Source organism: Microcaecilia unicolor, chromosome 8 (assembly GCF_901765095.1).
Source record: "Microcaecilia unicolor chromosome 8, aMicUni1.1, whole genome shotgun sequence".
NCBI classification, from domain to species: domain Eukaryota; kingdom Metazoa; phylum Chordata; class Amphibia; order Gymnophiona; family Siphonopidae; genus Microcaecilia; species Microcaecilia unicolor.
Genome location: NC_044038.1, coordinates 143932970 through 143960864, shown reverse-complemented (window position 1 = coordinate 143960864; position 27895 = coordinate 143932970). Strand labels below are relative to the sequence as shown.

The 27895-nt window shown below is 41.3% G+C and overlaps 1 protein-coding gene and 1 long non-coding RNA gene across 2 annotated transcripts in view; both read right to left on the bottom strand.

Annotated features, from left to right (window-relative positions):
- The window catches only part of LOC115475451 (protocadherin alpha-5-like), a 101601-nt gene extending 74549 nt beyond the window's left edge, over window positions 1-27052 (bottom strand). The window contains exon 1 of the mRNA XM_030211181.1: window positions 24695-27052. Coding sequence (XP_030067041.1) covers window positions 24695-27052 — 2358 coding nt within the window. The remainder of the gene's footprint in view (window positions 1-24694) is intronic.
- On the bottom strand, window positions 2639-6036 carry LOC115475452. The gene is made up of 3 exons (XR_003943033.1): window positions 6024-6036; window positions 3122-3123; window positions 2639-2725 (listed from the first exon to the last, which is right to left on the bottom strand). It is a non-coding gene; the product is annotated as an uncharacterized LOC115475452 (long non-coding RNA).
- Window positions 27053-27895: the final 843 nt, after the last annotated feature.

Genomic DNA, 27895 nt, shown 5'->3' with positions numbered 1-27895 from the left:
TCGCCAGACGTATCTCTCTCTTGGCTTCTTTCAGTTTCCTCCGGTATTCCTTCCCGTGTTCCTGTTCTTGAGTTTTTGTGTATTTCTGGAACGCCAACTCTTTAGCCTTTATTTTCTCAGCCACTTGCTTGGAGAACCATATTGGTTTCCTTTTTCTCTTGCTTTTATTTACTTTCCTTACATAAAGGTTTGTAGCCCTATTTATAGCTTCTTTCAGCCTGGACCACTGTCCTTCCACTTCTTGTACTTCCTCCCAGCCCATCAGCTCCTTCCTCAGGTATTCCCCCATTTTAGTAAAGTCAGCACGCTTGAAATCCAGGACTTTGAGTTTTGAGTGGCTGCCCTCCACTACAGCAGTCATATCAAACCAAACTGTTTGATGGTCACTGCCGCCCAGGTGGGCACCCACTCGGACATTTGACACGCTATCCCCATTTGTGAGCACCAGATCCAGCGTCGCTCCCTCCCTCGTGGGTTCCGTCACCATTTGTCTGAGCAAAACACTTTGGAAAGCATCCACGATCTGTCTACTTCTCTCCGATTTCGCCGACGGAATCTTCCAATCTACATCCGGCAGATTGAAATCTCCCAGCAACAGCACCTCCCTCTTCTTTCCTAACTTTTGAATATCCACGATCAGATCCCTATCTAGTTCTTCCAGTTGTGTCGGGGGTCTGTAGACAACACCCACATGGACTGAGGTTCTATCATCTCTTTTTAAGGTGATCCATATTGCTTCTTCTTTTCCCCAGGTCCCTGTCATTTCAGTCGCCGTGATATCATTTCTCACATACAGAGCTACTCCTCCACCTTTACGACCCTCTCTATCCTTCCTAAATAGATTATAGCCTGGTATGTTTGCATCCCATTCATGGGAACCATTTAGCCACGTCTCCGTGATTGCAACAATGTCTAAGTCTGCCTCCACCATCAGGGCTTGAAGGTCATGAACTTTATTGCTTAGACTGTGAGCATTTGCGGTCATTGCATTCCATCTACATTTCCTGGTATGTGTTTTAGTGATTTGGGGGTGTCTTAACCCTTTGGGTACCTTCCTATCTTTTTGTTCCAGCTTCATTCCTTTTTCTTCTGCATCCGTTCTATTTTCAGGAATATCACAGTGCTGTAATGGTGCAAAAGAATTCTGTAGGGGCATCACTTGTGAGGGCGGATGCTTGTGTGTCACATAACGAACTCTGCCTGAGCCTACTGTGAACCATCTATTTTTAGGTGGTTTTATCCTTTGAGGCAGTGGTGTGAATTTGGTTTGATTCTGAGCAGTATGATTTTGTGGAGTCTTTGAAGCTGCTTTAAGTGTATCTAATTCCTCCTTTAGTTTACTAAGCTCCTTTTTTAAACTAGCGAGCTGATGACATATAGGACAAGCTTTTAGTGTCCAGATGATTGGCCTTGAAACTAAAGCACCACAATTATTACAGAGAATAAGAGTCATGCTGATGTATTTGGTATGAATAGGTATGCTATGATGGGGTTAAGAGTATGCAAGATTTACCTTACTCTTAAGCCACACAGGCAGAGAGATTTGTATTTGGGTGGAGTTAATTTGTGATAAGTAGTGTATGTAGGAAAGCTATTTAGAAGTGGAAGTTTTGGGGTGGGGGGGGGGGGGTTAAAATGTAAAACGTGTGGATTGTGTTTGTTGTAAAACCTATCTCTAGAATTGTATTAAGCCACTTATCTACACAGCTGGTTAGGATAAGGGGAAGACAAGGTTACAAAATGCACCAGAAATGTCGAAAAGCACAGTTTTAGAGTAGGAAATTCCTGGAAGAAAGCCAGCACAAAAGTCTTATCTGAGTGAGTTTCCTTGAGGCAGGAGACAAGTGAGGCCCTTGAAGTTGCCCAGCTCTGAACAGAAACTAGCCCCTCCTAATCGTTTTAGATTGTCTGCAGAAAGCCAGGTGGGATGAGGATGGGGGATGGGAAAGAGTTCAGTACAATTACAGTCAAGGAAAGAGAGTTTTAATACTATCTGGCAGTTTTGAAATCCAAAATCTAGTTTTCCAGATTTGCAGATATCAATAAAGCAGTTTGAAAACAATCAGGTTGAGGCAGCCTGGACAGAGAAATCATATTAATTTGTTAATTCTGTTTAATTTTGGTTCAGTCCTGCAAGTGGTAGAATGCCATCTGGTTTTAATTACTCAAATGTCTAGCTTTTGCTAGACTAGAGGTTAAAAAGGTCAGAGAGAAGTAAAACTTTCTTTGTCCCTTTTTGAGGGATGGATTGTTAATGCTAGTTCATAGGAATAATAAACCACATCTGGATGCCATTCTAAGTAAGGCATATTGGACAGTCTCGAGGGGATTAGCAAGCAGGCAGTTTTAAAAGATTAGGCTGAATGCTGTTTAGAGAGAAGGAAATAGGTGATAATTTAGATTTTGTCTTATAAGGAATTCTGATTTCTGCTTATTTTAAAATATGTTTTATTCTGTTTAATTAATAAGTTCTATTTCTCCCTGTAAAATATCTTTTCAATTCAGTGTTACATCTTTGTCTGACTTTTCAAGTGAGATTTGTCTGCAGTTTAAGAGGTCATCATCTGGTTTGAATTATCCACAGTCCTAGCTAGGTGAAAGAGGTCAGGAAAAGTCAACTCTTCTCCTTGATTGATTATAGCTAAGTGTAGGACTGGACTCCTGAAAGTAATAACAAACCATGTCTGTGTGCCATTAAGCAAGATTAGCCCCTTAATGAACCCAGCTCAAGTTATGAAGTTAACCGGGAATCTGATTATGTGAATAATAATAAAATGCAGGAGATAGGTGCCACATTGTCTAGTTTGAGAGGCCCCAGGTCATAGGTCAGTTTAGGAAATATCTCAAACCTATGTAACTGATATTTTGAGTAAATGTGTAGAGATAATTAGTTCAAGACAGGGTAATCAATCTATTCTTTACCATCTGGTGAGAAAGGGGGGCTAGAAGGGTTTAGGACCATATATAAATGAGAACAGAAGCAGCTTACGTTAGAGAAGGAGCAGAGACGAGAGAGGACAGACAGGAGACGCAGGATCCAGAGAGACAAGACACAGAGAGTCAAGAGAAGAAGAGACCTAGTGCTGATATCCTACTTTGTTTGCTGGCAAATAAAGAAGACTTCTCTCTCATTCTGGTGAGTGGTATTTGACTCCTGAAGTATCACAGATTCTGCTAACAATAGTGGTAATTCCTGCATCAAGGTCACACACAGTCAAAATCACAATATTTGCAGAGCAGTTTAAAACCCTTGTTTTCTCTTTTTAGGAAAGATTTAAGTGCAAAGACAAGGGCAGACAAAAGAGATAACCAAAAGCACAGTTTTAGAGTAGGAAATTCCTGGAAGAAAGCCAGCACAAAAGTCTTATCTGAGTGAGTTTCCTTGAGGCAGGAGACAAGTGAGGCCCTTGAAGTTGCCCAGCTCTGAACAGAAACTAGCCCCTCCTAATCATTTTAGATTGTCTGCAGAAAGCCAGGTGGGATGAGGATGGGGGATGGGAAAGAGTTCAGTACAATTACAGTCAAGGAAAGAGAGTTTTAATACTATCTGGGTGTCTTTTACTAAAGATTATTGTGCATTATCTGCAGCAGGGCCCATAGAAATAAAACTAGTCCTGTGGCAGATAACATGAGATAATCTTTAGTAAAAGACCCCCAAAGTTTTGTACCTGGAGCAATGGAAGGTTAAGTGATTTGTCCAGGGTAACAAGGAGCTACAGTGGGAATTGAACCCAGGTCCCCAGCTCACTGCACGAACCATTAGGCTAGGAAACATTAAGAAGAGATGATTGTGCATTTAAAAAACAAGCATCCATGGGCAATGGAAAACTTTCTTGGTTAGAGGGGCCAGACAAATGAACCTCTGACCCTGTTCCCACGCTCTGTGCTGTGCTGGGTAAAATACTGATAAGTCCATAGCTCAGTGGCTCATCTGATTCCGCTGTCTAGGCAAGCAGCCAATCTGCAACAGTCAACCCTGGTTCCGAATACACATCCCCTATGAAACATAATTATCTGAGCAGATCTTGGAATATAAGGGAAAAACAGGATTTGTTTTTATTCTTGTTAATTCTTTTACAAAGTACCATTGAAAAGGTTGTGATACAGAGTAGAAAGGAAGGCAGGCGAGGAGCACACCAAGCTGCCATACATAACATGACGGCTACCACACGGTAGCTCCCCGGCCTGAACTACACTCTGCTTCTGGCTTCCCCACCAGTCAGGAGTGACGTCACGGGGAATCCTAAAGGGCATTGATGGGATGCTGGAAGGGGGCGGGATTGAGGCGCTGCAGCGCAAAAAAAGAAAATTAAAAGCCGCAGAGGAGGGAGGGGAGCCTCTTCAGCGGAAAACAGTTTCCTAGCCCTCCCTTCCTTCACACCCCCTGGGGTTGCAGGGGCACATGGTTAACCTCTAGTTAGTTGAACTGTTAATCAGACTTGTCATAGGTATACAATACCAACCACATTTACCTTTACCGTTATGTTATGATACCAATTGTTTATACCAATCGTTGATTCTTTATGTTGTTATGTTACTGCTGCAGCTAAGAAAGCAAATAGAATGTTAGGTATTAGGAAAGGAGTGGAAAACAAAAATGAGGATGTTATAATGCCTTTGTATCGCACCATGGTGTGACTGCACCTCGAATATTGTGTTCAATTCTGGTCGCTGCATCTCAAAAAAGATATAGTGGAACTAGAAAAGGTGCAGAGAAGGGCGACGAAAATGATAAAGGGGATGGGACGACTTCCCTATGAGAAAAGGCTAAAGTGGCTAGGGCTCTTCAGCTTAGAGAAAAGGCAGCTGAGGGGAGATATGATACAGTTCTATAAAATAATGAGTGGAGTGGAACAGGTAGATGTGAAGCGTCTGTTCACAGTTTCCAAAAATACTAGGGGGCATGCGATGAAGCTACAATGTAGTAAATTTAAAACGAATCAGAGAAAATATTTCTTCACTCAATGTGTAATTAAACTCTGGAATTCATTGCCAGAGAATGTGGTAAAAGCGGTTAGCTTAGCAGAGTTTTAAAAGGTTTGGACGGCTTCCTAAAGAAAAGTCCATAGACCATTATTAAATGGACTTGGGGAGAAGCCACTATTTCTGGGATTAGCAGTATAGAATGTTTTGTACTTTTTGGGGATTTTGCCAGGTATTTGTGACCTGGATTGGCCACTGTTGGAAACAGGATGCTGAGCATGATGGACCTTTGGTCTTTCCCAGTATGGCAATACTTATGTATGTACTTATGTACTTAGTAATTGCTGATGTTCTTATGTTATAGTAGGGAAGGGGTAGGCCAAGTGGAATCATTGTTAGTTATCTCCCTCTGTGATTGGTGTACATAATTCTTGAACATTGTCACAGCAGGGGAGGCACCCGAGCCTAGGAATTGATGGAGGTGCTGGAACAGCAAGCGAAAGGGAGCTTGGTCGCTCCAGGCAAAGGACACTCACTGGCGACAGACTAATCACCTAGCTGGCTTAACATGGTGGGTGGAATGCTGGTCGAGGGTGCAGTCTGAAGCAGATGGATACTCAGCCACGCTGGGGGTGAGTTATGGCTGGCTGCCATGTGGAACACTGAGTCATGCTCCCTAGCTGGTAAGGCATGGCGGGGAGCGGAAACCTCTACAACATACAATCCTAGGCTCGGGTGCTTCCTAGGGTTTGTTTAACGTTGTTTCAATAAAGCTGTGGCCATATATTCCCAAAGAAAATTTGTTTCGTGCTTATTATTGTGTGCTTTAAGTGTGTGGTTCGGGGAGAGGGTGAGAATGTGTGCAGCCTGCCTATGTTATAGAGACTGGAAATGCCATTTGTCTTTGTGTCAAAAAACAGTTAGAGCATATTGTTCTAACCCAGTGTTTTTCATTGTAAGGCAAGTGTGGCCCCTGGACTCTTTCCTCCTCTCCAGATTCTTACTAGTGACACTATATCCATTTCAGCTGTTCTGTTTTCTGTCCGTACCATTCAGATCTCCATAAAGTTTCCTAAACTCCTTTGCCATTCTCACAAGACAGCAGTATGTGAAAATGGGCACTTGAGAAGCTCAAACTTGTTGAGAGTCATATGGTGCTAGAAGAAAACAGAATAACGTTTCCAGAATTTGTACTATCAACATATCTATGGAACAAATTATAGAAGAATTTTAAAAAACACGGAGTAGAGCTAGCTTGAATAGGTTGGAAATGGAGACAGGATGGTGAAGGCTGACTGGTAGGGTTGGGATGAGGAGGAGGATTGGGACTAGCTGAGATAGAGCTAGAGTGTGCTGAAAAGAGGCACTGAGGAACAGGGATAGAGAATATGTGGGGGAACTGGGCTTGCGGAAAGAGAATATTTGTTGGGAGGGTAGACTTTATTTTAGTTACACAAACTACTCCAAGTGCACCTGAGCAGCCAGAAAGGATCAGGTGGGTCATTGGAGAATGACTCCCTACCTCCACTTGCCTCTCAACGCTCTGTCTAATATAACCAGCAATGATCTTGGCTCTCACACTAAAGATTTACTGCCAACATGGCCTCCACTGGCAAAATAGTGAAGATCACTGCTCTAGCCAGTATTAATCAGAACTATAAAAACAGTAAAATTCATGTGGATGGTAATGGTGTGCCTGTTTCTATTTAATCTTTCTATAATTAAACAGAAGAGGAGATCAACAATGTTCTGGCCTTCTCTGATTATTAAACCAAGTTATGTGGGAATGCCAATACTGATGAAGGTTTAGTCACCAATATAAGTATCTGGACTTGTTGAAGGAATGAGCAGATCAGTAGCAGATGAGGTTTGGTGTGGAAAAGAGTATAGACCTCTTAATCCATGCTCTCTCTGTATTTTGAAATACAGAGAGAGCACGGATATGTTTTCAGCTTTGATTGAGGAGACATGCCTTGATACAGCATTAAATGCGAAACATGAGTTCATGTCGGATTAAGAGGTCTCCGAGATGACTGATTTTTAAAGTAGAAAAAAAGAAAGAAGAAAATATAGAGATACTGCATTTAAAGCTAAGTGCATATTTGACTAATAGATTAAGTTAAAACAATGAATGAAAAATTTAATAATATTTAAAAATATGGATCAATGAGGAGTACACGCCCACCATAAAAAGTGCCTGGCTCACACTATAGCCTGAATGGTGGTGACATGGGTATCTGATAGATCCGATACTGAAATACTCGGTAAGCCTATATAAAGTAGGTGATAAGATCATTTGAGAGTTGGGTAATAATAGAAGAACTGTATATGAGAAACCGCCTCTGATAAATATAATACTGATACCGTGCAAATTGGATTGTTATCACAGGAGCATTATTCTTTACTCCAATAATTTCCACCAGCACCTTGGCAGTGCTGAACATTCCAAATGCACCTTTATCTCTCGCTTCTATGTACATCTGTACTACAGACTTTTCAGCATCTAAAATTCCATTTACTTTAATTTCTCCAGTTTCATATACTGAACATGTCTTGCAGCTCCTGAGGGGTGCTGCTTCTGGAGAAGTATTGAATCTCTCCATTTTGACCCTCGTCTAAATCGGTAGCATGCACCTGCGTTACCAGGGTACCTTTCGAGGAGTTTTCTACTACCATTGCCGTGTACACTGAATTGTCAAACACTGGAGCGTTGTCATTGGTATCCAGGACCGTAATAATCATCTGGGCGTTGCCGCTTCTCTGTGGTTGCCCACCATCTGTGGGGGTGACCACGAGTCAACGAATAGACTGTACCTCCCTATCCAATGCTTTATTTAGTACCAGTTCTGGATATTTGCTCCCATCCCCGAGCGTCTATATTTCCAACTGGAAGTGATCATTGGAACTAAGGGTATACGTTTGAACACTGTTAGTGCCTTCATCTGGGTCCTGGGCGTCTGGAAGCATAAACCGAGCGCCAGCAGATAACAATTCTGCTGTGCTTAAGTTATACTCCTTCAAAGAGAAACGGGGGGGGGGGGGGGCGGTGTTATCATTTATATCCAGTATTTTAACTCTCAGTTTGTGCAACTCAAGAGGATTTTCTAGCACAAGTTCATAACTGAGAAAACATGAACTTTTTGAAGCACATATCTCTTCTCTGTCGATGAGTTCATTAACAGATAAAATTCCAGTGTTTTTATCCACATTAAAATGATGATTCAGAACTTCTGCAAGGTCAATTCAGCAGCATCAATTCCTAAGTCTTTTGCTATATTCCCAACAAATACACCATTTGCAGTCTCTTCTGGAACAGTATACTCTATTTGTCCATTCACAGTGTACAATAAAAAGCAGAACAGTAAAATGACAACCATTCTTCGTTCTCCCCGACTCGCTTGCCAAGAATATTCCGACAGAAGAATCTAGTGTTTGAGCAAAAATCACTGGCTATTGTCAATTCAGCTTTTTAAAATATATATCTAAGCGGTTACTTACTATTATCTGTTTTTGTTCATTCTGCATACAATCTATACTCCATCTGACACTGGCTGCAGATCGGTTCGCCCTGGATTCTCTCTTAAACAGCAAAAAGCTAGTTCAGTAAATGACCATCCAGTATGTAGCAGAGACCTACTGAGACACTTCCTGTAGAGGACAGTGCCACATAGAGTTCGAGCAATGAATTCCGAGGTTGAATTTTGAAAATTGTTTCTATAAAATATTGAAGTTGAAAATTATTAATGTGGGTAATACCAGAAAAATATTGTCTATAACTATGCTATATATTGACTGATAAGAAGTAATTCATCAGGTCCAGAAACTTTGCTCTGTGTAGTAAATCAAATAGATCTGCCAGGTATTTGTGACCTGGATTGGCCACTGTTGGAAACAGGATGCTGGGCTTGATGGACCTTTGGTCTTTCCCAGTATGGCAATACTTAAGTACTTATGTAAGCAGGAACATGCTTAATATTATTATGAGCCCCCGAGTTTAATATTAAACCTTTTTTTCAAACTTGTTTTATAACAGACATGAAGCAAGTACAGTAAGAATTTCCAATGCAGAACTGACTTCTCACACATACACACTCTCATGAATGGAACACAGCTACAGTGAAAAACTTTGTCTGCTACAAAGGTTATCTTCCTTCATATTATGAGTTTATCTTTTAACTTTTACTATTCTACACCGAGACCAGTTCTCATTTGCTTCCATCAACATTCCTTCACCATGTCGTCCTCAGTCACTCCTTCAGGGACAGTTCACAACTGTCCCTAAAGTTAGTAAAATGTACTGTCTTTTATTTCTTAAACTGGAGTCATGACTGTTTCTATACCAGTGTGAAGGTCAATGTTCATCTTTTACCAGGTGGAATTTAAAAGGTGTCATTTTGTACATCATCTTCACTTATCCATATTTTTATTGCCTTTTTAATTACCAAGATCACTATGTTTATGATAGTTTCCCTTGGCTTTGAGTAGTTAATGCTCAAAGTTTCAAGTTTCACATTTATGAAACCTCCTGTATCCTCTAACTGCAAAAACTGTAAGTCCAGTTCATTTGCAATTTTGAGCTTTGCTCAATATCTGTCAGTGCCTTTGACCATGGTCCTTTCAATTTGCCCTGCATGTCAAAAAAGGAGTGTAATGATCTTCCCACTTTGGTTTTGCATTTTATATGTGTAATACAGTTCCACATTTTCATCTTTGCTCTGCTCTCTGTTGTGATATTCTATGCTGCAGTAATTTAAATGAGAAATTTTTAAGCAGCCTTCATTTAAGGACAATGAATTTACTGGCTGTACAGTGTAATCTGCTTATGTGCAAAACTGCCAGAAGCAGAAGTGAGGCCTTGACATCACACCCAGGTCTCACTTTACAAGGTGGTTCATGGAGTATTTGATGGAATAAATATGTGCAGCTAGTTCGACACTATGGGAATAAGGAAAATGAAGGTTGCATTGAAATTTTGATAAAAACTTTTTTATTGTATTGGTTATGAATTTTTGATTGGTTAATAATGCTGCGGCTAAAATTATTTCTCCAATTTATAAGGTTGTCATGGAGGGGCATAATTGAACAAAAACGTCTATCTCCATGGGCGTTTATCTCCGAGAACGGGTCCGTGAAGGGGCGGACCAAACCGTATTTTCGAAAAAAATAGACGTCCATGTTTTATTCGACAAGTTGTGAGCTGGGCGTTTTTGTTTTTCAGTGATAATGGAAAATGAAAGCGCCCAGCTCAAAAACGAATAAATCCAAGGCATTTGTTCGTGGGAGGGGCCAGGAGTCGTAGTGCACTGGTCCACCTCACATGCCAGGACACCAACCGGGCACCCTAGGGAGCACTTTTACAAAAACAAAAAAAAAGGTAAAAGAGCTCCCAGGTGCACAGCACCCTTCCCTTGGGTGTTGAGCTCCCCAAATCCCCCTCAAAACCCACTGCCCACAAGTCTACACCATTACTATAGCCCTAAGGGGTGAAGGGGGGCACCTACATGTGGGTACAGTGGGTTTGGGGGGCGGTTTGGAGGGCTCCCATTTACCAGCACAAGTGTAACAGGTGGGGGGGGATGGGCCTGGGTCCACCTGCCTGAAGTCCACTGCACCCCCTAATAACTGCTCCAGTGACCTGCATACTGCTGCCAGGGAGGTGGGTATGACATTTGAGGGTGAAAATAAAAAGTTGTGAAACGGCATATTTTGTGGTGGGAGGGGGTTTGTGACCACTGGGGGAGTCAGGGGAGGTCATCCCCGATTCCCTCCAGTGGTCATCTGGTCATTTAGGGCACTTTTTGGGGCCTTATTCGTGGAAAAACAGGGTCCAGGAAAAGTGCCCTAAATTCTCGCTAAAAACGCATATTTTTCTTCCATTATCGGCGAAAGGCGCCCATCTCTGATCGCCCGATAACCACGCCCCAGTTCTGCCTTCACCACACCTTCGACACGCCCCCATCAACTTTGTCCGCATCCGCGATGGAGTGCAGTTGAAAACGTCCAAATTCGGCTTTCGATTATACCGCTTTATTCGTTTTTGTGAGATAAACGTCCATCTCCCGATTTAGGTCAGAACTTGGGCGTTTTTCTCGTTCGATTATAAGCAGGATGGTATTCTTTGTTCATGTGTGAGTCAGGAACGGATGCAATGCAAGTGCCAATATTATATGGGGTATAAACGTCAAAATAACTAAATAAATAAACTGTGATTCAAACTTGATGACTGATATACTAAAATGAAATTTATTTTCACAGAAATACAGAAACAAATTTCAGTATTTTGCATTTTACAAACACTCCAACTGTGAAAAAATTGCAAATGTTCCCTTTCTTTAAAAGTAAACTTTCATGCTTATTCTGCTACACTTAAAAGAGTTTGTGTGGTGCAAGAGCATGCAAAGCAGTTCACTATTTACGAATATTTTGAAAACTATCATATGGAAATATTTTCACAGTGAAAGATAACTATATCCTCAGACTCCAGCAAGCACTCCCACTTCTCTCAAACCCCAGATCCCAATAAGCATTCTCCCCACGTTCTAAAGCTCTCAGGCCCTGTTAACCACTTCCTGTTCCTGAACCTTCGGGTGCTGTAAGTTTGCTTTGGGGACTGAAAACTCTAATGTGTCAATGGGGGCCTGAACACACCCAGAGGAGGGGAGGGCAGGACAATACACAGCAACAAATGACACTACCTCTTCTTGATTGTCATGCCAGCCTAATGACTCCAGGGTGTCAACACATGGCACTGACTGATGGCACCACCTCTTGTCCTATGTGGACTGATGCAGCAGCCACTGCAACTAATTACATCATCTGTTTCCTGCAGAGAGCCCAGGCAGGGCCTGATTAAGACATATCTGATAGGGTCTTCCCAAACCTTCAAGCCCTAGGCACATATCTAGTTTGCCTATGCTTTAATCCTGCTCTTTTTCTTTTAATTCTCTTTTTATTAGTCACAATGCAAGAGTAACGATTAAAAAATGACGGTGAATTCTATATATGGCACCAAAAAATTGGCACTGAAAAAGGCACTATTTTACAAACCTCACGTAAAATTAGGCATGGTATATAGATTAACACTTACACCCTGGAATTACAGCTAACTTTTGTCATGGCCAGTTACACTAACTGAAATGAGGTGCAAATGTACATGCCTAAATTAAATATGCATCCCCCTTATTCTATAATAACACGTTTAAATGTTAGGAATGCCCTCTTTCCACACATGACCCTCCCATTTCCATGCTTCCTTTTTGAACTCACGTGTACAATTTAGGTGTGGATCTCATACCTAAATTTACACCTGTATATTTCAATTTAATCTAATTTGCGCCGATAATTGATTAACAAGCCAATTATCAGTGCTAATTAGTTCATTATTTAATTAAATTGCGTGCATAAATTAGGCATGTGCCTAAATTTGCATATGCTATTTTTAGCGACGTTAATAAAATTTGGGGCATGGTGCTTCTCACAATTATCCATTCTACAAAAGTGTGAACCCCCACCCAAAAAAAAAAATTCCAATACAAATCTCCATCAATTCTGCCAGCAGCATCTCCCATACAATACTAACCTTCCCAGAGAACTTTTCATTTTACTGTCCTCTTCATCTGGAGAGTTCACCATACTGCAGAAAGACTTCTTTCCAATCTTTCTGCAAAATCACTTAAACAAATTCTGGACATTACTGACCCCCAAAATTGATTCCTGAGGCACTTCTTTGGAAAGAACTGCATTTTCCATTACCCTCTGTTGACTGTCTCTCAGCTAATTCCTAACCCAATTTACCACCGTAGGGCTCACTGCCAGATTGCTCATCTTAAATATGAGCAGCCTCAGTGGAACAGTATCAAGATCTAGAATTCATTTTTGACCATTAATCACCAAATCAAAGGAGCTAATCAATGGTTTTGATGGTCCTAGTAAAACCATGCTGCCTTGGTTTTTCTATTTTGAAGAAATAAAAATGTTCCACTATCCTTTCCTTTAATAGTTACTACACTAATTGACCCACCACACAAGTCATATTGATTGGTCTAATATTGCCTATCTTTTCCCTAATTTCTTTTATAGCAAAAAGATGCTGCCTTCCAGAATCCTTAGTACTGCTTGATTTCATTATAATAGGAGACACAAGGGCAAGTTTTACAATATGTTTGTAGTAACTAATCCTATCAGTTACCGCAGAATAAATGTTTGTGAAAGGAATTTGAAATACATTCTTAGGGGCCTGTTTACTAAAGGTTTTCTCCCATTTTGTGTCTATGAGGAAAATGCTTAGTAAACAGGGTCCTCAGTATTAAGTGTGAACACAATATGAAACATATCGACATTAAATAGGTAGCTCATTCCTTAGTGTAACATAACTGAAAAGAAAGTCTACTTAACTAAAACAGACTGGTGCAGCTAAGCCAGAAAGAGTATAATTGCTTTAAAACAGTACTACAGTCTCTTGATAAAGATTTTCATCTGTAGCTGCTTAAGGTAGCCATTACAGGCCATCAATAGTAGAGAAGCTGGTGATAGCCATACTTTGCCCTTTGTTATCAAGGGCAACAAGCTCATACAGAGCCTGCCTTTAACGGGGAGGGAAAGTAATCCTCAACCTGATGCGGCATTGAGCGCCATGGTGGACCCTGGCTGGGTCTTGCTTGCTGGGTTTGCATTGGGGGTGAAGGATGGGGTCTGTTTCAGTGCAAGTGAAGGCTCAGGAAGATTCCCTTGCCCAAACCTGCTCTGTCAGGATTGTAAAATTTTGAATCACCGCAGGAAGGTCTCCTCCAATAGGAGCCTTCCCTTGGCTCTCTAGGAGGGTTGAGGGTGAGAAGTTCTTAAATTTGGGTTCTTCTGAGGCTAAGGAACTTTCCTTCCTGCTCCTCAGAGGCATCTCGCTTACCGTACTTTAACTTCTTTGCGGCAATGGCAGAAAGAGGTGTTGTGGAGGACTCCATTGAGCTCTCCTTTCTTGCTGGGGATTCCTTTCAAGAGTCGTCAGACCAGGTATGAGAATCTAGTATTCCTGATCCAGCTTCAGGTGCTGCTCAGGCCCTCGGGCATGTCTCCAAAGAGGTTGCCCGTGCGGTTATCACTGCCGATGCTGCCCCACAATCAAAAAAGAAAAAAGTTTAAAAGGCCCTCAATCCTGCCACTGGCCCTGGTCCATGACAGCCCTGACAATGTCTCCCACTTTGGGGCCTTCCCTTTCTTCTGGTCTTAGGTTTGCTGTGGGCATGTCTCAAAGTTTGAGCTGTGGGGTGCTTGTAGGCCACTTGTTTCTGTTCAGGATGGTGTTGGGCCATCTCCCTCTACCCAGCCCAAGTATAATTAGGAGGAGGAAGGGGAGGGAAAAGATTACTGGGATTATCCACCTGGTTCTTGGGGACATGGGTGGGGTCCTTGTTCCAGGGGTCCCCCACCTTATGGTCAGACCACCCCAGTGTGCCCCAGTCATGAGATTGGAGTTTTGGGGATTACCCCCTCTCTTGCTGGAAGAGTTATGTGCCTCATGAGCAGGACTAGATGCCTAGGATCCTGCTCCCATTTCTTCTCTTTCTTCATAGGCTCCATCTGACACTGCGGGCCGGAAGATACCTGCACAGTGATCCTGCAGAACATGACATCACCATGACCAAAGGAACTCCTTAGTGCATGGAAGGCCTTCAATCCCAGTTGAGCATACTCCAGCAGTTGATTCTTCATCTGCAAGTATGACTCCTGCTGTTACTGATAATCCAGGTCAGCTGAGGGTAGCATGCATGGCTGCCCCTATGAGTTCCAATCCCTTGGCATTGTCTACTATTAAAGCCAAAGCTAGGAAGACTAAGGTTTCTTCTAGGTTTAAAAGGAAAACAGCAACAAAGAGCAGAGTATCTTCTTCCTAATCCTCTGGTTCTTCTTCATCTTCCTTCTCCACCTCTTCTTCCTCCTCTTCCTCTGACTCTGGAGTGGCTTCTGAGTGTCTATGGCTTCTAGAGTCTCTGTAAAGGTCCTCTAACCCTAGTGGCATTTCCCAAGTCAAATCACAAAAAAATTAAGAAACACATTTGCATTGATATTTTTAAGTTGATTGAGGGGAGGCAGAAGTCTAGGCTAGAAGACAAAGGCTGACTCAGTCTCTGAGAGCAAGAAAGTGTCAAAAAATATTGTGAACTGGGTTTGCTCATTCCTCCGCCTTGCGAGTGTATGTGAACATGGTTTGCTGCTTCGTTATGCCAATACAATTTTGGTTGCCTACCAGCACTATGGTGGTTGTTGATGGCTGAATTATGACAAAAAGTTTAGGCACAAAATGAAAGAAAATCTTCACATGTCCTGGTTACCCAGGACATCAACTTATGGCTCACCCATATGCAGAAATTTTCAGGTACATCCTTGTCCTTGAAGGCCTTGGGTAATTTAGCTGCATTCCTTTCAATTCACTGGCACTTCTCAGGTTGCCTCTGGAAGCGCAATGCTGCCTGACCTCTGTTGGCATTATAATAAATCTTCCTGCCTCTTTACAGACTGCAAATTCAAGCACATCTACGCCAGCTATGGTCCAGCCCTCCAAGAATCCAAATGCCCTATAAGTGGGATTTTGCCAACATCCCAACCTAGCAAGCAATTGTTCTTTTGTGTGAGATTCCACCTCAGTCAATATCCTGGCCATGAAACCTTGGCTTCTGCATTACCCTGCTGTGGTAGCTGCACATATCTTGCTATATGTTTTTTTTTCTGGTTTTCCTATTCCCTTACAAGGCTCTACTGGTTTGCAATGCATCGTCCATTGCAAAATTGATGGAGGTAGTCATCAGTAAATTGTCTGAGAAGATTGGGTTCGGTCCTTTTTCTGTCCGAACTTTTCCTGTCATATTGCTTTCTCCCCTAGCTGTCATTCCCATGAAATAAACTAGAAAGTTTCACCTTATCCATGATCTGAGCTATCCACCTAATGCTTACGTCAACAACCACATCCTGCGTGAATATTGAGTGGTGCAATATGCTTCCTTTGACTAGGCAGCTCATCCGCAGATGTGGTCAGGGAGCCTTGTTGGCCAAAGTTGATGTTGAGTCTGCCTATACACCCAGTTGTTTTCCCCTCTGTTAGGCTTTCAGTTCCAGGACTTCACTTATTTTTATAAATGCATGTCAATGGGCTGCTCGATATCCTAAACTAATTTTTGACTGTTTTAACACATCCTGCATTGGGTAGTAGAGAATTGGTCAAGTCCTTCCACCTTACTTCATTACCTTAATGACTTTCTCTTTGTTGGCCTGGCAGCGATGAAGGATTGCCATAGATGTTGATTTTCTTGACTGTTCCCCAAGATTTTGGTGTCCTGCTCTTGAAGGAGAAGACAGAAGGCTCCAGGTTTGTGTTAACTTTCTTGGATATTGAAATTAGCATGGTGCATATGGTGATTAGATTGCATCAGGAGAAGGTCTCGGGCCTACTGGACCTTGTCTCCAGTGTTCATGCAGTCAAGAAGGTCCCTTTGTGCACTGTGCAATCCTTGATTGGTAGCTTGAAATTTGCTTGTCAAGTAGTCCCCGTTGTCTCGCCTTTATCCGTCATCTATTAGATGCTACTAAGAAGGTCTGTAGATCTCATCACCATGTCCATTTGTCTATGGGTATTTGCAGGGATTTAGATACTTAGGCTTTATTTCTATGCAATTGCAATGGCATCCAACCTTTACAAGGAACTGAAATCACTAACGTGGATCTAGAACTGCTCTTGGATGCCGCTGGTGGTATTCACTTTGGTGTTTCTGCCAAGGCTCATGGTGTGCTGTGCAGTGACCAAGGGGTTGTGGAGGTGATAAAAAGGCAAGTGGCCCATTGTTTAAAGGTGAATTCTTTAATGCTGGAAATTATACTTAATGTCTGACTCTGAATGTTTCAGTTAGAGGTTGTCATGTTCCAGGCTTCCAGAATTGTATCCTTACCATATAAGAGCCTTATCTTATTTTCAATTCCAGCACTTTTGATTGTTGGTCCCAGCACCCTGATGCTGTCTCGCTTGTGGCACTTGGGACCGGAGCAGTCCAACAGATGCTGAAACAGTCTTTGGCACCATCTACCTGGAGGGCTTACGTTTCTGGCTGTGGGAGAGTTGAAGCCTTTTTGCGTCAGCTGGGGACAACTTCCTTTGAATCCTTGGACTCTTAATTAATGTGTTATCCCAGGGCCTTTCTAGGGGGGCAGTGATTCAACACAACATAATCTAACAGGAGGGTTTCTGGTGCAGTGGATTTTAGGGGAGCCACCATTGTAGGATTCCCATCTCCCTATTATGCACGATATATTGGCAGTGTTGTGGGAGAGACTCCCAGCAGTTGCCTCTTCTCAATTTGAAGCTTCACTCTTCCGGGCTGCCTTCACTTTGGCCTTCTTTGTGGCTCTTCGCATTGGCAAAAATGTTCCTTGTTCTGCTTTTTCCCCTGGAATGATCTCTTGGTTAATCACATACAGTTTTTGACTGATTTAGTTTGCATTATGGCGGTCAGATCCAAAACAGACCAAATGGTTCAGGGTCAGGTGCATGTCTTGTGACAACTGGATAGACTGGTTCAGTGGCGTTCCTAGGGGGGCTGACACCTGGGGCGGGTCGCCGATGCACCCCGCCCCCCCCGGGTGCAGCGCCCCCCAGAACAGTGTGACGCCCCCCCCCCCCCCGGCGAAAGAACCCCCGATCCCCCAGTGAAAGACCCCTCCTGGGTGCACGCCACTGGGGGGGGTGCCGCGCGCCTGCCGACTCTTCGTTTTCATGCTCCCTCTGCCCCGGAACAGGACGTAACCTGTTCCGGGCAAAGGGAGCATGAAAACAAAGAGCCAACAGGCGCATGGCACCCCCCCCAGCGGCGTGCACCCGGGGCAGACCGCCCCCACTGCTCCCCCCTTGGTACGCCACTGGACTGGTTACCTGCCCACACACCAGCTTGTTGCACTATTCATGTTTTCAGACCTCAGCCCTCTGGCTTATTCTTCCTTCATCATGATGGCTTGCACCTTGCCACATTTCCGTTTGCTGAGGTATGGTGACCAGTTGTCCGCCAGCTGAGTCTGGATGTTGCAAGGTTCGGTCCCCACTACTTCCACATTGGGGTGGCCACCAGTGCCCAGGCTGCAGGACTTGGGGATGAGGTGATCCAGCAAATTGGCAGGTGGAAGTCTGGTGGCTTCAGGGGTTACATCAGGAGACAGGACTAGGCTGACTGAGACTCACAATTCCTTTCTTCTGACTGGTAGTTTACTCGGCTATTTTTTCTTTGCTTTCTGTTTTTTCTTTCTCATTCTCTTGCAAGTCCTGATGCTCTTCTTTGGTATGGATAGTGAGCCACTCATTCATGTTGGATTATTTGTAGTAAATAATTAGCAGATTTTTATACACACAGCTTCAGCTTTAGAAATGTTAATTTCTTTTCTTCATCTCTCTCATACACCCCAGAATAATTCACTGCTGAGTCACTTTAAAGTTGAAGTAACAAAACATCTGTTTACTCACAGTTTGTAGTTAGATTATATTCAGACAGGCTTATATATACATAATACTATACATTTGGATTATCAGCTCTTTCCATGTGCTTAGATGGTAATGGATGCTCACACCACCATAGATCCTCTCAGCTAGGAGAGATCATGAGCTCCAGGTGCTGTGTCTAACCCCCACAGGAAGTTGCATAGCTGTGACCTCTCTAAGTAATTCACATCAGAGGTCACAGAGTAATCACAGAGAAAAAATTGGTGACAGGCAATGCATGTAAAATACAATACATTATTCCAACAAACCCCTTCTCATGCATAACTGTCATGCAATTATTAATTCACACAAAGTCCAAGCTTTATACGCAGATTCTCAAAACGTTGTCTGGGTAACGGTTTGGTCATGATGTCAGCTGTCATCTCACTGGTGTGACAATAGTGTAGACTGATGACCCCTTCTTTCGCCAACTCTCGCACGTTGTGGTATTTCGTTGCGATGTGCTTGGTGCGTGACTGAACCTTGTCATTCTGTGACAGTCGGATGCAGCTCTGATTATCTTCCATTATCTGGATTGGTCTCTGTTCAGCTATTCCAAAATCCAGCAAAAGTTTTTCAATCCACATCAGTTCTCTGCATGCTTCTGATACGGCCACATATTCAGCTTCTGTAGAAGACAGACTCACAATACTTTGTTTATGACTGGCCCATGAAATTTGTACATTTCCATACATAAACACATATCCACTTGTGGATTTATAATCAGAATGATCCCCTGCCCAATCTGAATCACAGTAACATATTAGTTTTGGATTACTATTGGCTGAAATCTTTAATTTACAATCAATGGTACCTTTTAAATACCTTACCATCCTTTTAACTGCAGTCCAATCTGATTTGGTAGGTGAGCTGACCCTTCTGCTCAAAATTCCTACTGCATTTGCTATATCAGCCCTGTATGTGGTAGTCAGATATAAAAGCTTACCTATGGCTGATCTATATTGGATGTTATCTGGTAAAGGTTCTCTTACTGTTTCATCCTTCAGAAAATCAGTGATCATGGGAGTGCTTACAACTTGGGCATCTTGCATACCTAAACTTTCAATAAGCTCATTTATTTTCTGCTTCTGGCTTAGAAGATAAGAACCATCATTTTGTTTCTCAATTTCTATACCAAGATAGTATGACACATTACCAAGTTCTTTTATCTCAACATTCAGGTTTAAATATTTTACAATGTCCTTGTACTCTTGCTCACTTTCGCTTGCAATGAGCAGATCATCAACAAAAGCTAAAATGTATGCATATTGTCCATTTCTGCACCTAGTGTACAAGCATTTATCTGCTTCACCTTGCTTAAATCCTAAATTTGTCAATATTTCATGCAATTTGTCATTCCAACATTTTGCACTTTGCTTTAATCCATAAAGACCTTTGTTTAATTTACACACTAGCTGTCTTTGTTTTGTATTTATGAAACCTGTTGGCTGTTCCATGTACAAGTCTTCAGTTATATCTCCATGAAGAAGTGCTGTTTTCACATCAATGTGGTTGACTTGCATGCCTTTTGAGACTGCAATGCTCAGAAGTGTTCTAATTGTCGTGTGTTTCACTACAGGTGCAAACACTTCATCAAAATCTTCTCCATATTTTTGAAGATATCCCTTTGCCACTAATCTGGCTTTATACCTTTCCACTTTTCCTTGTGCATTCCTTTTTAACTTGAATACCCATTTGCATCCTATAGCTTTCTTGCCAGGAGGTAATTTTGTAAGAATCCAAGTATTATTTTTATGCAATGCATCAATTTCTTCCTGTGCTGCTTTATGCCATTCAGCAGCTTCTTCTGCTGGCATTTTCTCAATCTCATCCCATGTTAAGGGCTCTTGAGCTTCTGCTGACTTTGTTAGGTAAGACAGTCTTGGGGGTGGAACACCTTTGTTTTCCCTGGATGAGCGTCTGACAACAGGTTGGTCTGACCTTTCCGCATCCTCTAAATCTGAGAGTACTTCTCCAATTGATTCCCCTTCTCCAACTGTACTGTCTCCTGCGATGATCCTTTCTGTGTCTGCTTCCTCTGCCTGTTCCTCGTTAGATACAGATGAGTTGCTTTCAGACATCTGCCTTGGTATGGCATTTATATACACTGGCATGTCTATTATGGTTCTAGTTTCATATTCTGGATGATAAGGCTCATCTGGGATAATCCAGCCTTTATCAACCCTTTTGTTTTCATCAAAATATGTAACATGTCTTATGCCAACAATGCCAGTTTTCAGATTCAAAATTCTATATCCTTTGTGTCCTGGAGCATAGCCAACTAAAATGCCCCTTTCTGTTGTGGAATCCAGCTTATTCCTTCTTTGCTTTGGTACATGAGCATATGCTGTACTTCCAAATGTTCTTATGTGTGACAGGTTTGGCTTCCTACCATGCCATGTCTCATGTGGTGTGCGCTCAGCGCCTTTAGTTGGCATTCTGTTTTGTAGGTACACTGCTGTGAGAATGGCTTCCCCCCATAGTCTTTTAGGGAGATTGCTATCTGACAGCATACATCTGGTCATTTCCACAAGTGACCTAAATTTTCTCTCTGCAACAGAATTTTGCTCTGGTGTATAAGCTACTGTTGTGATATGCTGAATGCCTTCTTGTTCTAGAAATGTGCGCATGCTTTGTGAAGTGAACTCACCACCATTGTCGGTCTGAAGAACCTTTGGTTTTCTTTCAAATTTATTGCTCACCATGGCTACGTATTTCTTCAGCATGTCTGTGACTTGACTTTTTTCTTTCAGCAAATAGGCCACACAATATCTAGAGAAATCATCCAAGAATATTAGCACAAATCTGTTATTTCCCAATGATGGGATATTAAACGGTCCACATAAGTCACTGTGTATTAAGTCCAGTACTTTATTACTCCTATTTCCTGTGTATGCAGGAAATGAGGGTCTCACACCTTTTTGAGTAACACAGTCTATGCATTTCTCCATTTTACCAGTATCTGCACTGATCTGAATGCCAGTGGCTAGTTGCTTACTGTAAAGATCCTGGATCACCTTAAAATCACGATGTCCCAGGCGGCGATGCCATATTTCCAGACTACATTTACCATCATTCTTCCTTACTTGCGCCAGATGTGAGGCTTCACCTGAAATGCTCAGTTTATAAATATCATTATGCATAAAAGCTTCAGCATACACTTCATCATTTTTAGAGATTGTGCACTTACTGTTTTCAAAATGAATCACAAATCCCTTCTTATCTAATGTAGATACACTAAGCATATTGCAAACTGCTTGGGGAATATACAAGACATCACTTACAGGAATTTCTTTAACTTCATTAGACACTTTGCATTTTAAGAATCCAATGCCTTTTGCTTGGATCTGAGTAGTCCCTGCGTTTGCAGTTTTAAGAATACCTTCTTCTGGACACATTTCCTGAAAGAAATCCTTAGAATTGGTTAAATGGCATGTGCTCCCCGAATCCAAAATCCAAGTACTTTCATTTGAATTATTATTTACCATAGTCAAAGATTTTTCTGCCATTAGAAAGCTCTTATGTTTATTATTGTCCTTCATACATTTTCTGCTAGGAAAATTCTTTTGTTCCATTGGCTTAGGTGAGCTAGAGGGAGTGTTTTGTGTTTCCTTACACCATTTAGATACATGTCCCTCCTTTCCACATGAGTAGCAAATCAGCTTGCCCTTGGGTGGAGTTTTCCCATAGCTCCGCCTTCCTCTGTTCTTTGCCAAGAAATTTGTTTCATTTCTCTCTGACTGACTTTGAGAACACTTCTCCTCAGAATCATTAATTATGCATTCCTGCCTCAGTTTTGATGCTGCCTGTTCAAAAGATTGCCCTTCAATGGCTTCATTTACAGACCTAAAAACATCAAACTTCTTTGATAGTGAGGTAAAAAGAAATGCTCTTTTCAATGCATCACACATGGGAATTCCAGAAAGTTCTAACTTTTGAAATGAAGACATAAGATGCATAATGTGATCATTACACTTACTTTTATCCCTTAATTTGGTTTCATTCAACTCTGCCAACCAAATTGGTTGCTGTTTTGCATATGTAGTTGCATACATAGTTCTCAGTTTATATAAAATGTCCTTTGGTGTATCTTTTCCCTCCACTAATATGGCTTGTTTCTCTGAGAGAGCTTCCAAAAACATGCACTTCACATAATAGTTTGCATTGTCCCATTCAGCCATATTTTCAGCTGTTCTGTTTTGGTCTAAGCATATATTTAATTTCTTTGCTTGAAGGAGACATATGAATCTTAGTTCCCACTGCTGATAATTAAATTCAGTTAATTTAGGCACCTTGAGAGAGTAGAAAAATGGTGAATTTCCTCCCTCAGCCATTTTCTTAGCCTTGCCTGCTGTATGGTGTGTGGGGGGAGAGAGAGACAGACTGAATCTTTCTTTTAAAACCTAAGAGAAAAATGTGGCTTTTTTACTGCCTGGTAATATTTCTCTTCCTTTTTCAATTCCTGGCCCTGGGCCCATAACCCTTTTGTTGGATTATTTGTAGTAAATAATTAGCAGATTTTTATACACACAGCTTCAGCTTTAGAAATGTTAATTTCTTTTCTTCATCTCTCTCATACACCCCAGAATAATTCACTGCTGAGTCACTTTAAAGTTGAAGTAACAAAACATCTGTTTACTCACAGTTTGTAGTTAGATTATATTCAGACAGGCTTATATATACATAATACTATACATTTGGATTATCAGCTCTTTCCATGTGCTTAGATGGTAATGGATGCTCACACCACCATAGATCCTCTCAGCTAGGAGAGATCATGAGCTCCAGGTGCTGTGTCTAACCCCCACAGGAAGTTGCATAGCTGTGACCTCTCTAAGTAATTCACATCAGAGGTCACAGAGTAATCACAGAGAAAAAATTGGTGACAGGCAATGCATGTAAAATACAATACATTATTCCAACAATTCATACACTGGGCTGGTTGATGGACAGTGGTTCACCTTAACAGGCTTCATCTTGGTTTGGTTTCTCATGGGGCATGCTTATCATGGTGGAGTGACCAGAGAATATGTTGACAGGACCCGGTCCCCTTACTTTGGAGTTTCAAGTGACATGGAAAATATCCTGACCTGCTAATCGTGCACCTTGGTGGAATGATGACAGCTCTTATGCAGTGAAACTGCTGATCAGTATCATAAAGGATGATTTTAAAACAGTGAGTTCCTTTCAACTCAGTTTTGTGGTCAGAGATTATCCTGTGCCCACAATGTCTTGGTGGCATAAGGTCCAACATGTCTGGGCAGACATCTCATGTCCTGGCCACAATGACCACGATGGCATCAGTTGAGGGCCTTGATTTGGTCTTAAATGATTTCCAGGAGGCCTTGGAAGCTATTTTGTGGGCTGCAGCTTCATTTTCTAGTAGTAGTGGTGGTGGGGTGATACTACTTTTCCAGTAGTTCTTCCGGTGGGGGTACCCAAGTAAGGATGCATTCAAAGGAGGTCCTTTGAATAGGTCCACGATTGTCCTTGCTCTTGCTGTTTATGGTGGTGCACATCTGTACCTTTGTCTGGTTTGTTATAATGGGGCTACTTGCTGTTTAAGGCAGTAGCCCTCTTTTCTTTGTTAATTTAAATATATTTTAATATTGCTGGGGTATAGATTAATGGTCTTTCACCGATAAACAAAGGTGCAGCCTATTTTATAGCACTCTGTTGTCTGACTGGTTCTTAAGCTAAGCATGTCTTACAGTGCTAATAATTTGACCAGAGGAGAAAAATCTCTACACTTAAACTGAAAGTTTTCTTTGACTAAAAACCTCGATCTTTACTACTCAGCTATAAAAATAGCTGTCCTAGGTGAGCTAGAAATAAAATAATGTTTTAGTCAAATTGTTCATATCTCTTCTATTTGTATCTTGCCTGGCAACAAACCCATATTTCCAAAATGGAAAAGGATATAGTATGCTACAATACTACAACACAAAACAAATGTTTCTAGTACTAACAGGATGCCATATTCCAGGATAAATTTGATAAGGATCTTTTAAAACTACAGTTTCACCAGGAGGTGCTTTTGTCTTAGTTTAAACCTTGCCGTTTTCTTACAGTGCATAGTCATGGTAGATGTAAAGCTTAAACTGAACTGACATATGCTGATAGTTTTAGCAATCACCTAGTTATTGTAATTATGGCCTTCATAAAATAGTTTCTAAAACTTGAATGTGCTATTCACTAGTTTTCACTGAATGCCCTAACTAAACAGTGTAAACATTCACTTTTATAGAAAGTCAAAAGACTTACCTTTCCAAGTTGATTTTCCATACCACTGACATTTGCTTCATTCTCTGAAGAATGAGGAACGTTTGGACTGAAGATTATTAAATCATTTTTGGAATTTACTCCACTTAAGCGCAAATTATAGCAACGTTGCAAAGAATAAGACCAACTTCCAACTGTGCTGGAACAAACAAGGGTAGGTTTGCCAGGATCCACCATGCTTTGACTCTCTCTATGACATTTTAAAACAATATATAAGATTATGAAAATTAAAAATATGCTTGAGATGGAACCTATGGCTATAATCAAATAAATATTTATATCAGTCAAATAATTTGTATTATCTTTGCCGGCGTCATTTAATTTTGCGTCTTGATTACTTTCCAATAATGAAAACATTAGGGTCGTTGTTGCAGACAGTGGTGGTTCGCCATGATCTTTCACCAAAATGACTAATTTTTGTTTATTGATATACAACTCTTGAAAAAGGCGTGTGGTACGAATTTCTCCCGTGTTCAGTCCCACCTTGAAAGGTGCATTCATTGGTTCCTTAATTTGGTAAGAAAGCCATGCATTGTATCCTGAATCGGCATCCATAGCCCTTATTTTAAAAACCACGTGCTCTCCTTTTGCAGATTGAGGGGCCAGTTCTATGACTGAGGCGTCAGCCCCAGAAAAAGGCGACAGAATTACAGGTGCGTTGTCATTTTCATCCAGTACAAATAAATAAAAAATTGCAATACTGGACAAGGAAGGCGACCCAGAATCTTTGGCTTCAATTTTAAACTGGATCAGATTCACTTCTTCATGATCAAAAGATTGCAAAGAATAGATGCTGCCACTTTGGGGATTAACTGAAATATAACTTGAGATGTGTGTCCCTTGGCTGATGTTCTGCACAAGAGAATAAGTAATAAAGGCATTCTCATTTAAATCGGGATCCAAAGCTGACACGCTAAATATAAGAGAACCCGGTAGGCTGTTTTCCTTTACAGACAATGAATAAAAAGGTTGGGGAAAGGTTGGTGCGTTGTCATTCACATCTGTGATTTCTACTGGAATGTTAACTGTTGTTGAAAGAGAAGGGGAACCTTCATCCCTGGCTATGATGATGATTTCATATTCAGAATTTCTTTCACGATCGATTGGTCCATCCAACACCAGTGAATAATAATCCTTAAAAGTAGACTTCATCTTAAAAGGAATACTAGTTTGAGCAACGTAACATCTGACCTTACCATTAACATCAGAGTCTTTATCAGATACGCTGAAGATCCCGATCACTGTCCCAAGGGGTGAGTCCTCCGGAATAAGCAGAGATAGGGAGTTTACTGTCAGCTCAGGAGGGTTGTCATTAACGTCCAAAACTTCCACCAAAATGTTGCAGTGTCCAGCTAGGGCGTAGTGACCTTTATCAGTAGCATCAACTCGAATTTCATAGGAAGCGGTGTCTTCAAAATCCAGCTCTTTTTGCAATCGGACTTCGCCACTATTTGAATCTATATTAAAATGTGACCTGATGTGTGATGGAACAAGATTGCTAAATGAATATAAGATGTCACCGTTAGTGCCTTCGTCCAAATCAGTGGCATTGAGCTTCAGGACTAAAGTACCATTAACCGCATTTTCAAATACACGTATTTTGTAGTCTGGTTGGTCAAATTTAGGGCTGTTATCATTTACATCTTGAACAGTAATAACAAGTTGCACAGTACCAGTTAAGGGTGGTTTTCCACCATCAAAAGCGGTAAGGGTTAAGAAATGCACCGGAATGTGTTCTCTATCTAGCTGCTTCTTTAACACAAGTTCTACATATTTACTTCTGACATTGCTTGTCTGAGCATTTAAAAGAAAATACTCGTTTGGGCTGAGCACATACTTTTGAACTGAGTTTATTCCAACGTCGGAGTCAAGGGCGCCCTCTAGTGAAAAACGGGATCCCGGAAGCCTTGATTCTAAGATAAACAGATTGAATTCGTTTGCAGGGAATACCGGACTATTATCATTTACATCTTCAATATCTACTTCCAGACGATATATAGTTACAGGTTTATCTATCATGACTTCAAGATGTAGCTGGCAAGCAGGTTTTTGTGCGCATAGTTCTTCTCTGTCTATTCTCCTATTTACAAACAAAATTCCATTTTGCAAATTTACCTTGAAATGGGCATTTCCCTCTTTGGAGGTTATCCGGAACATTCGCAAGACCAGCTCCTCAGTTTCTAAACCCAAATCTTGAGCTATCCGTCCAACAAAAGTACCGCGTTCGGATTCCTCCGGAACAGTATAATGTATCTGACTGAAGATGAGATCCCAAACCGAATGAAGCAGAATGAAATATATTTCCCTTCTTACCACAGAATGTCTGGGTAAAACAAGCATTTCTATTTCACCAAAGATCAATAAACGCGTTCAAAAATTGGAAATTATCTAGGTTTCTTTGTGGATGTTCATGTAAATTCACTCTCCTTAAATGTCGGCTGCCAATTCTGATGCGTTCAGGGACTGACACCAATTTAGAAATGATGCGTCTCAGATGGTTCAGCATTTCCTCTTACTGAATTTCAGTGAAGCGCGACACCCTGTGGTTTGATGTGTAAGTGTAAGAATAAAATATATTTGCGGTATTCTATATTTGCCTGCGTTTTCTAACACTATAACATTTGAATTTGATTAATAAGTATAATTCTTTGATTCCAAAAATTTATTTGATTACAAACTCACTAGTCTGAACTGTAAGTTGAAATGTAACAGTAACTAAGCCGATTGTTGCTACACCCTATTTAAAAAAATGCAAATATAATTACAAAATTACAAACGTATAAACAGAAAAGGAAAGGGGATGGGATTTGATTATGTGGTTACAATCAAAGCGGTTTACATAAACAGAAAAGATCACAATAACTGATTACAAATACTTTGAAAATGATGTTTTGATGTGCAGTTTATATAACAATTGAACTACCTCAGAAATGTAAGTCTGCCTGATGTGCAGGTAAATTAGAACAATGTGTCATTTTCCGTGGACAAGCAGCATTGAATGGGACACATAAAAATGTGTGATGTCATCCAAAAGCTCACAGAGCTCAGAACTTAGTGTAACGTTCTAAGCATGTGGGGGCCTTCCACCATGCAGCAGTCTCCTCAGATCCTACATTTTTTATTCTCTGCTCTGTCAAAGTTTATTGATATGGTTAGTCCTTTCCATACAGTGGATAATTTTTC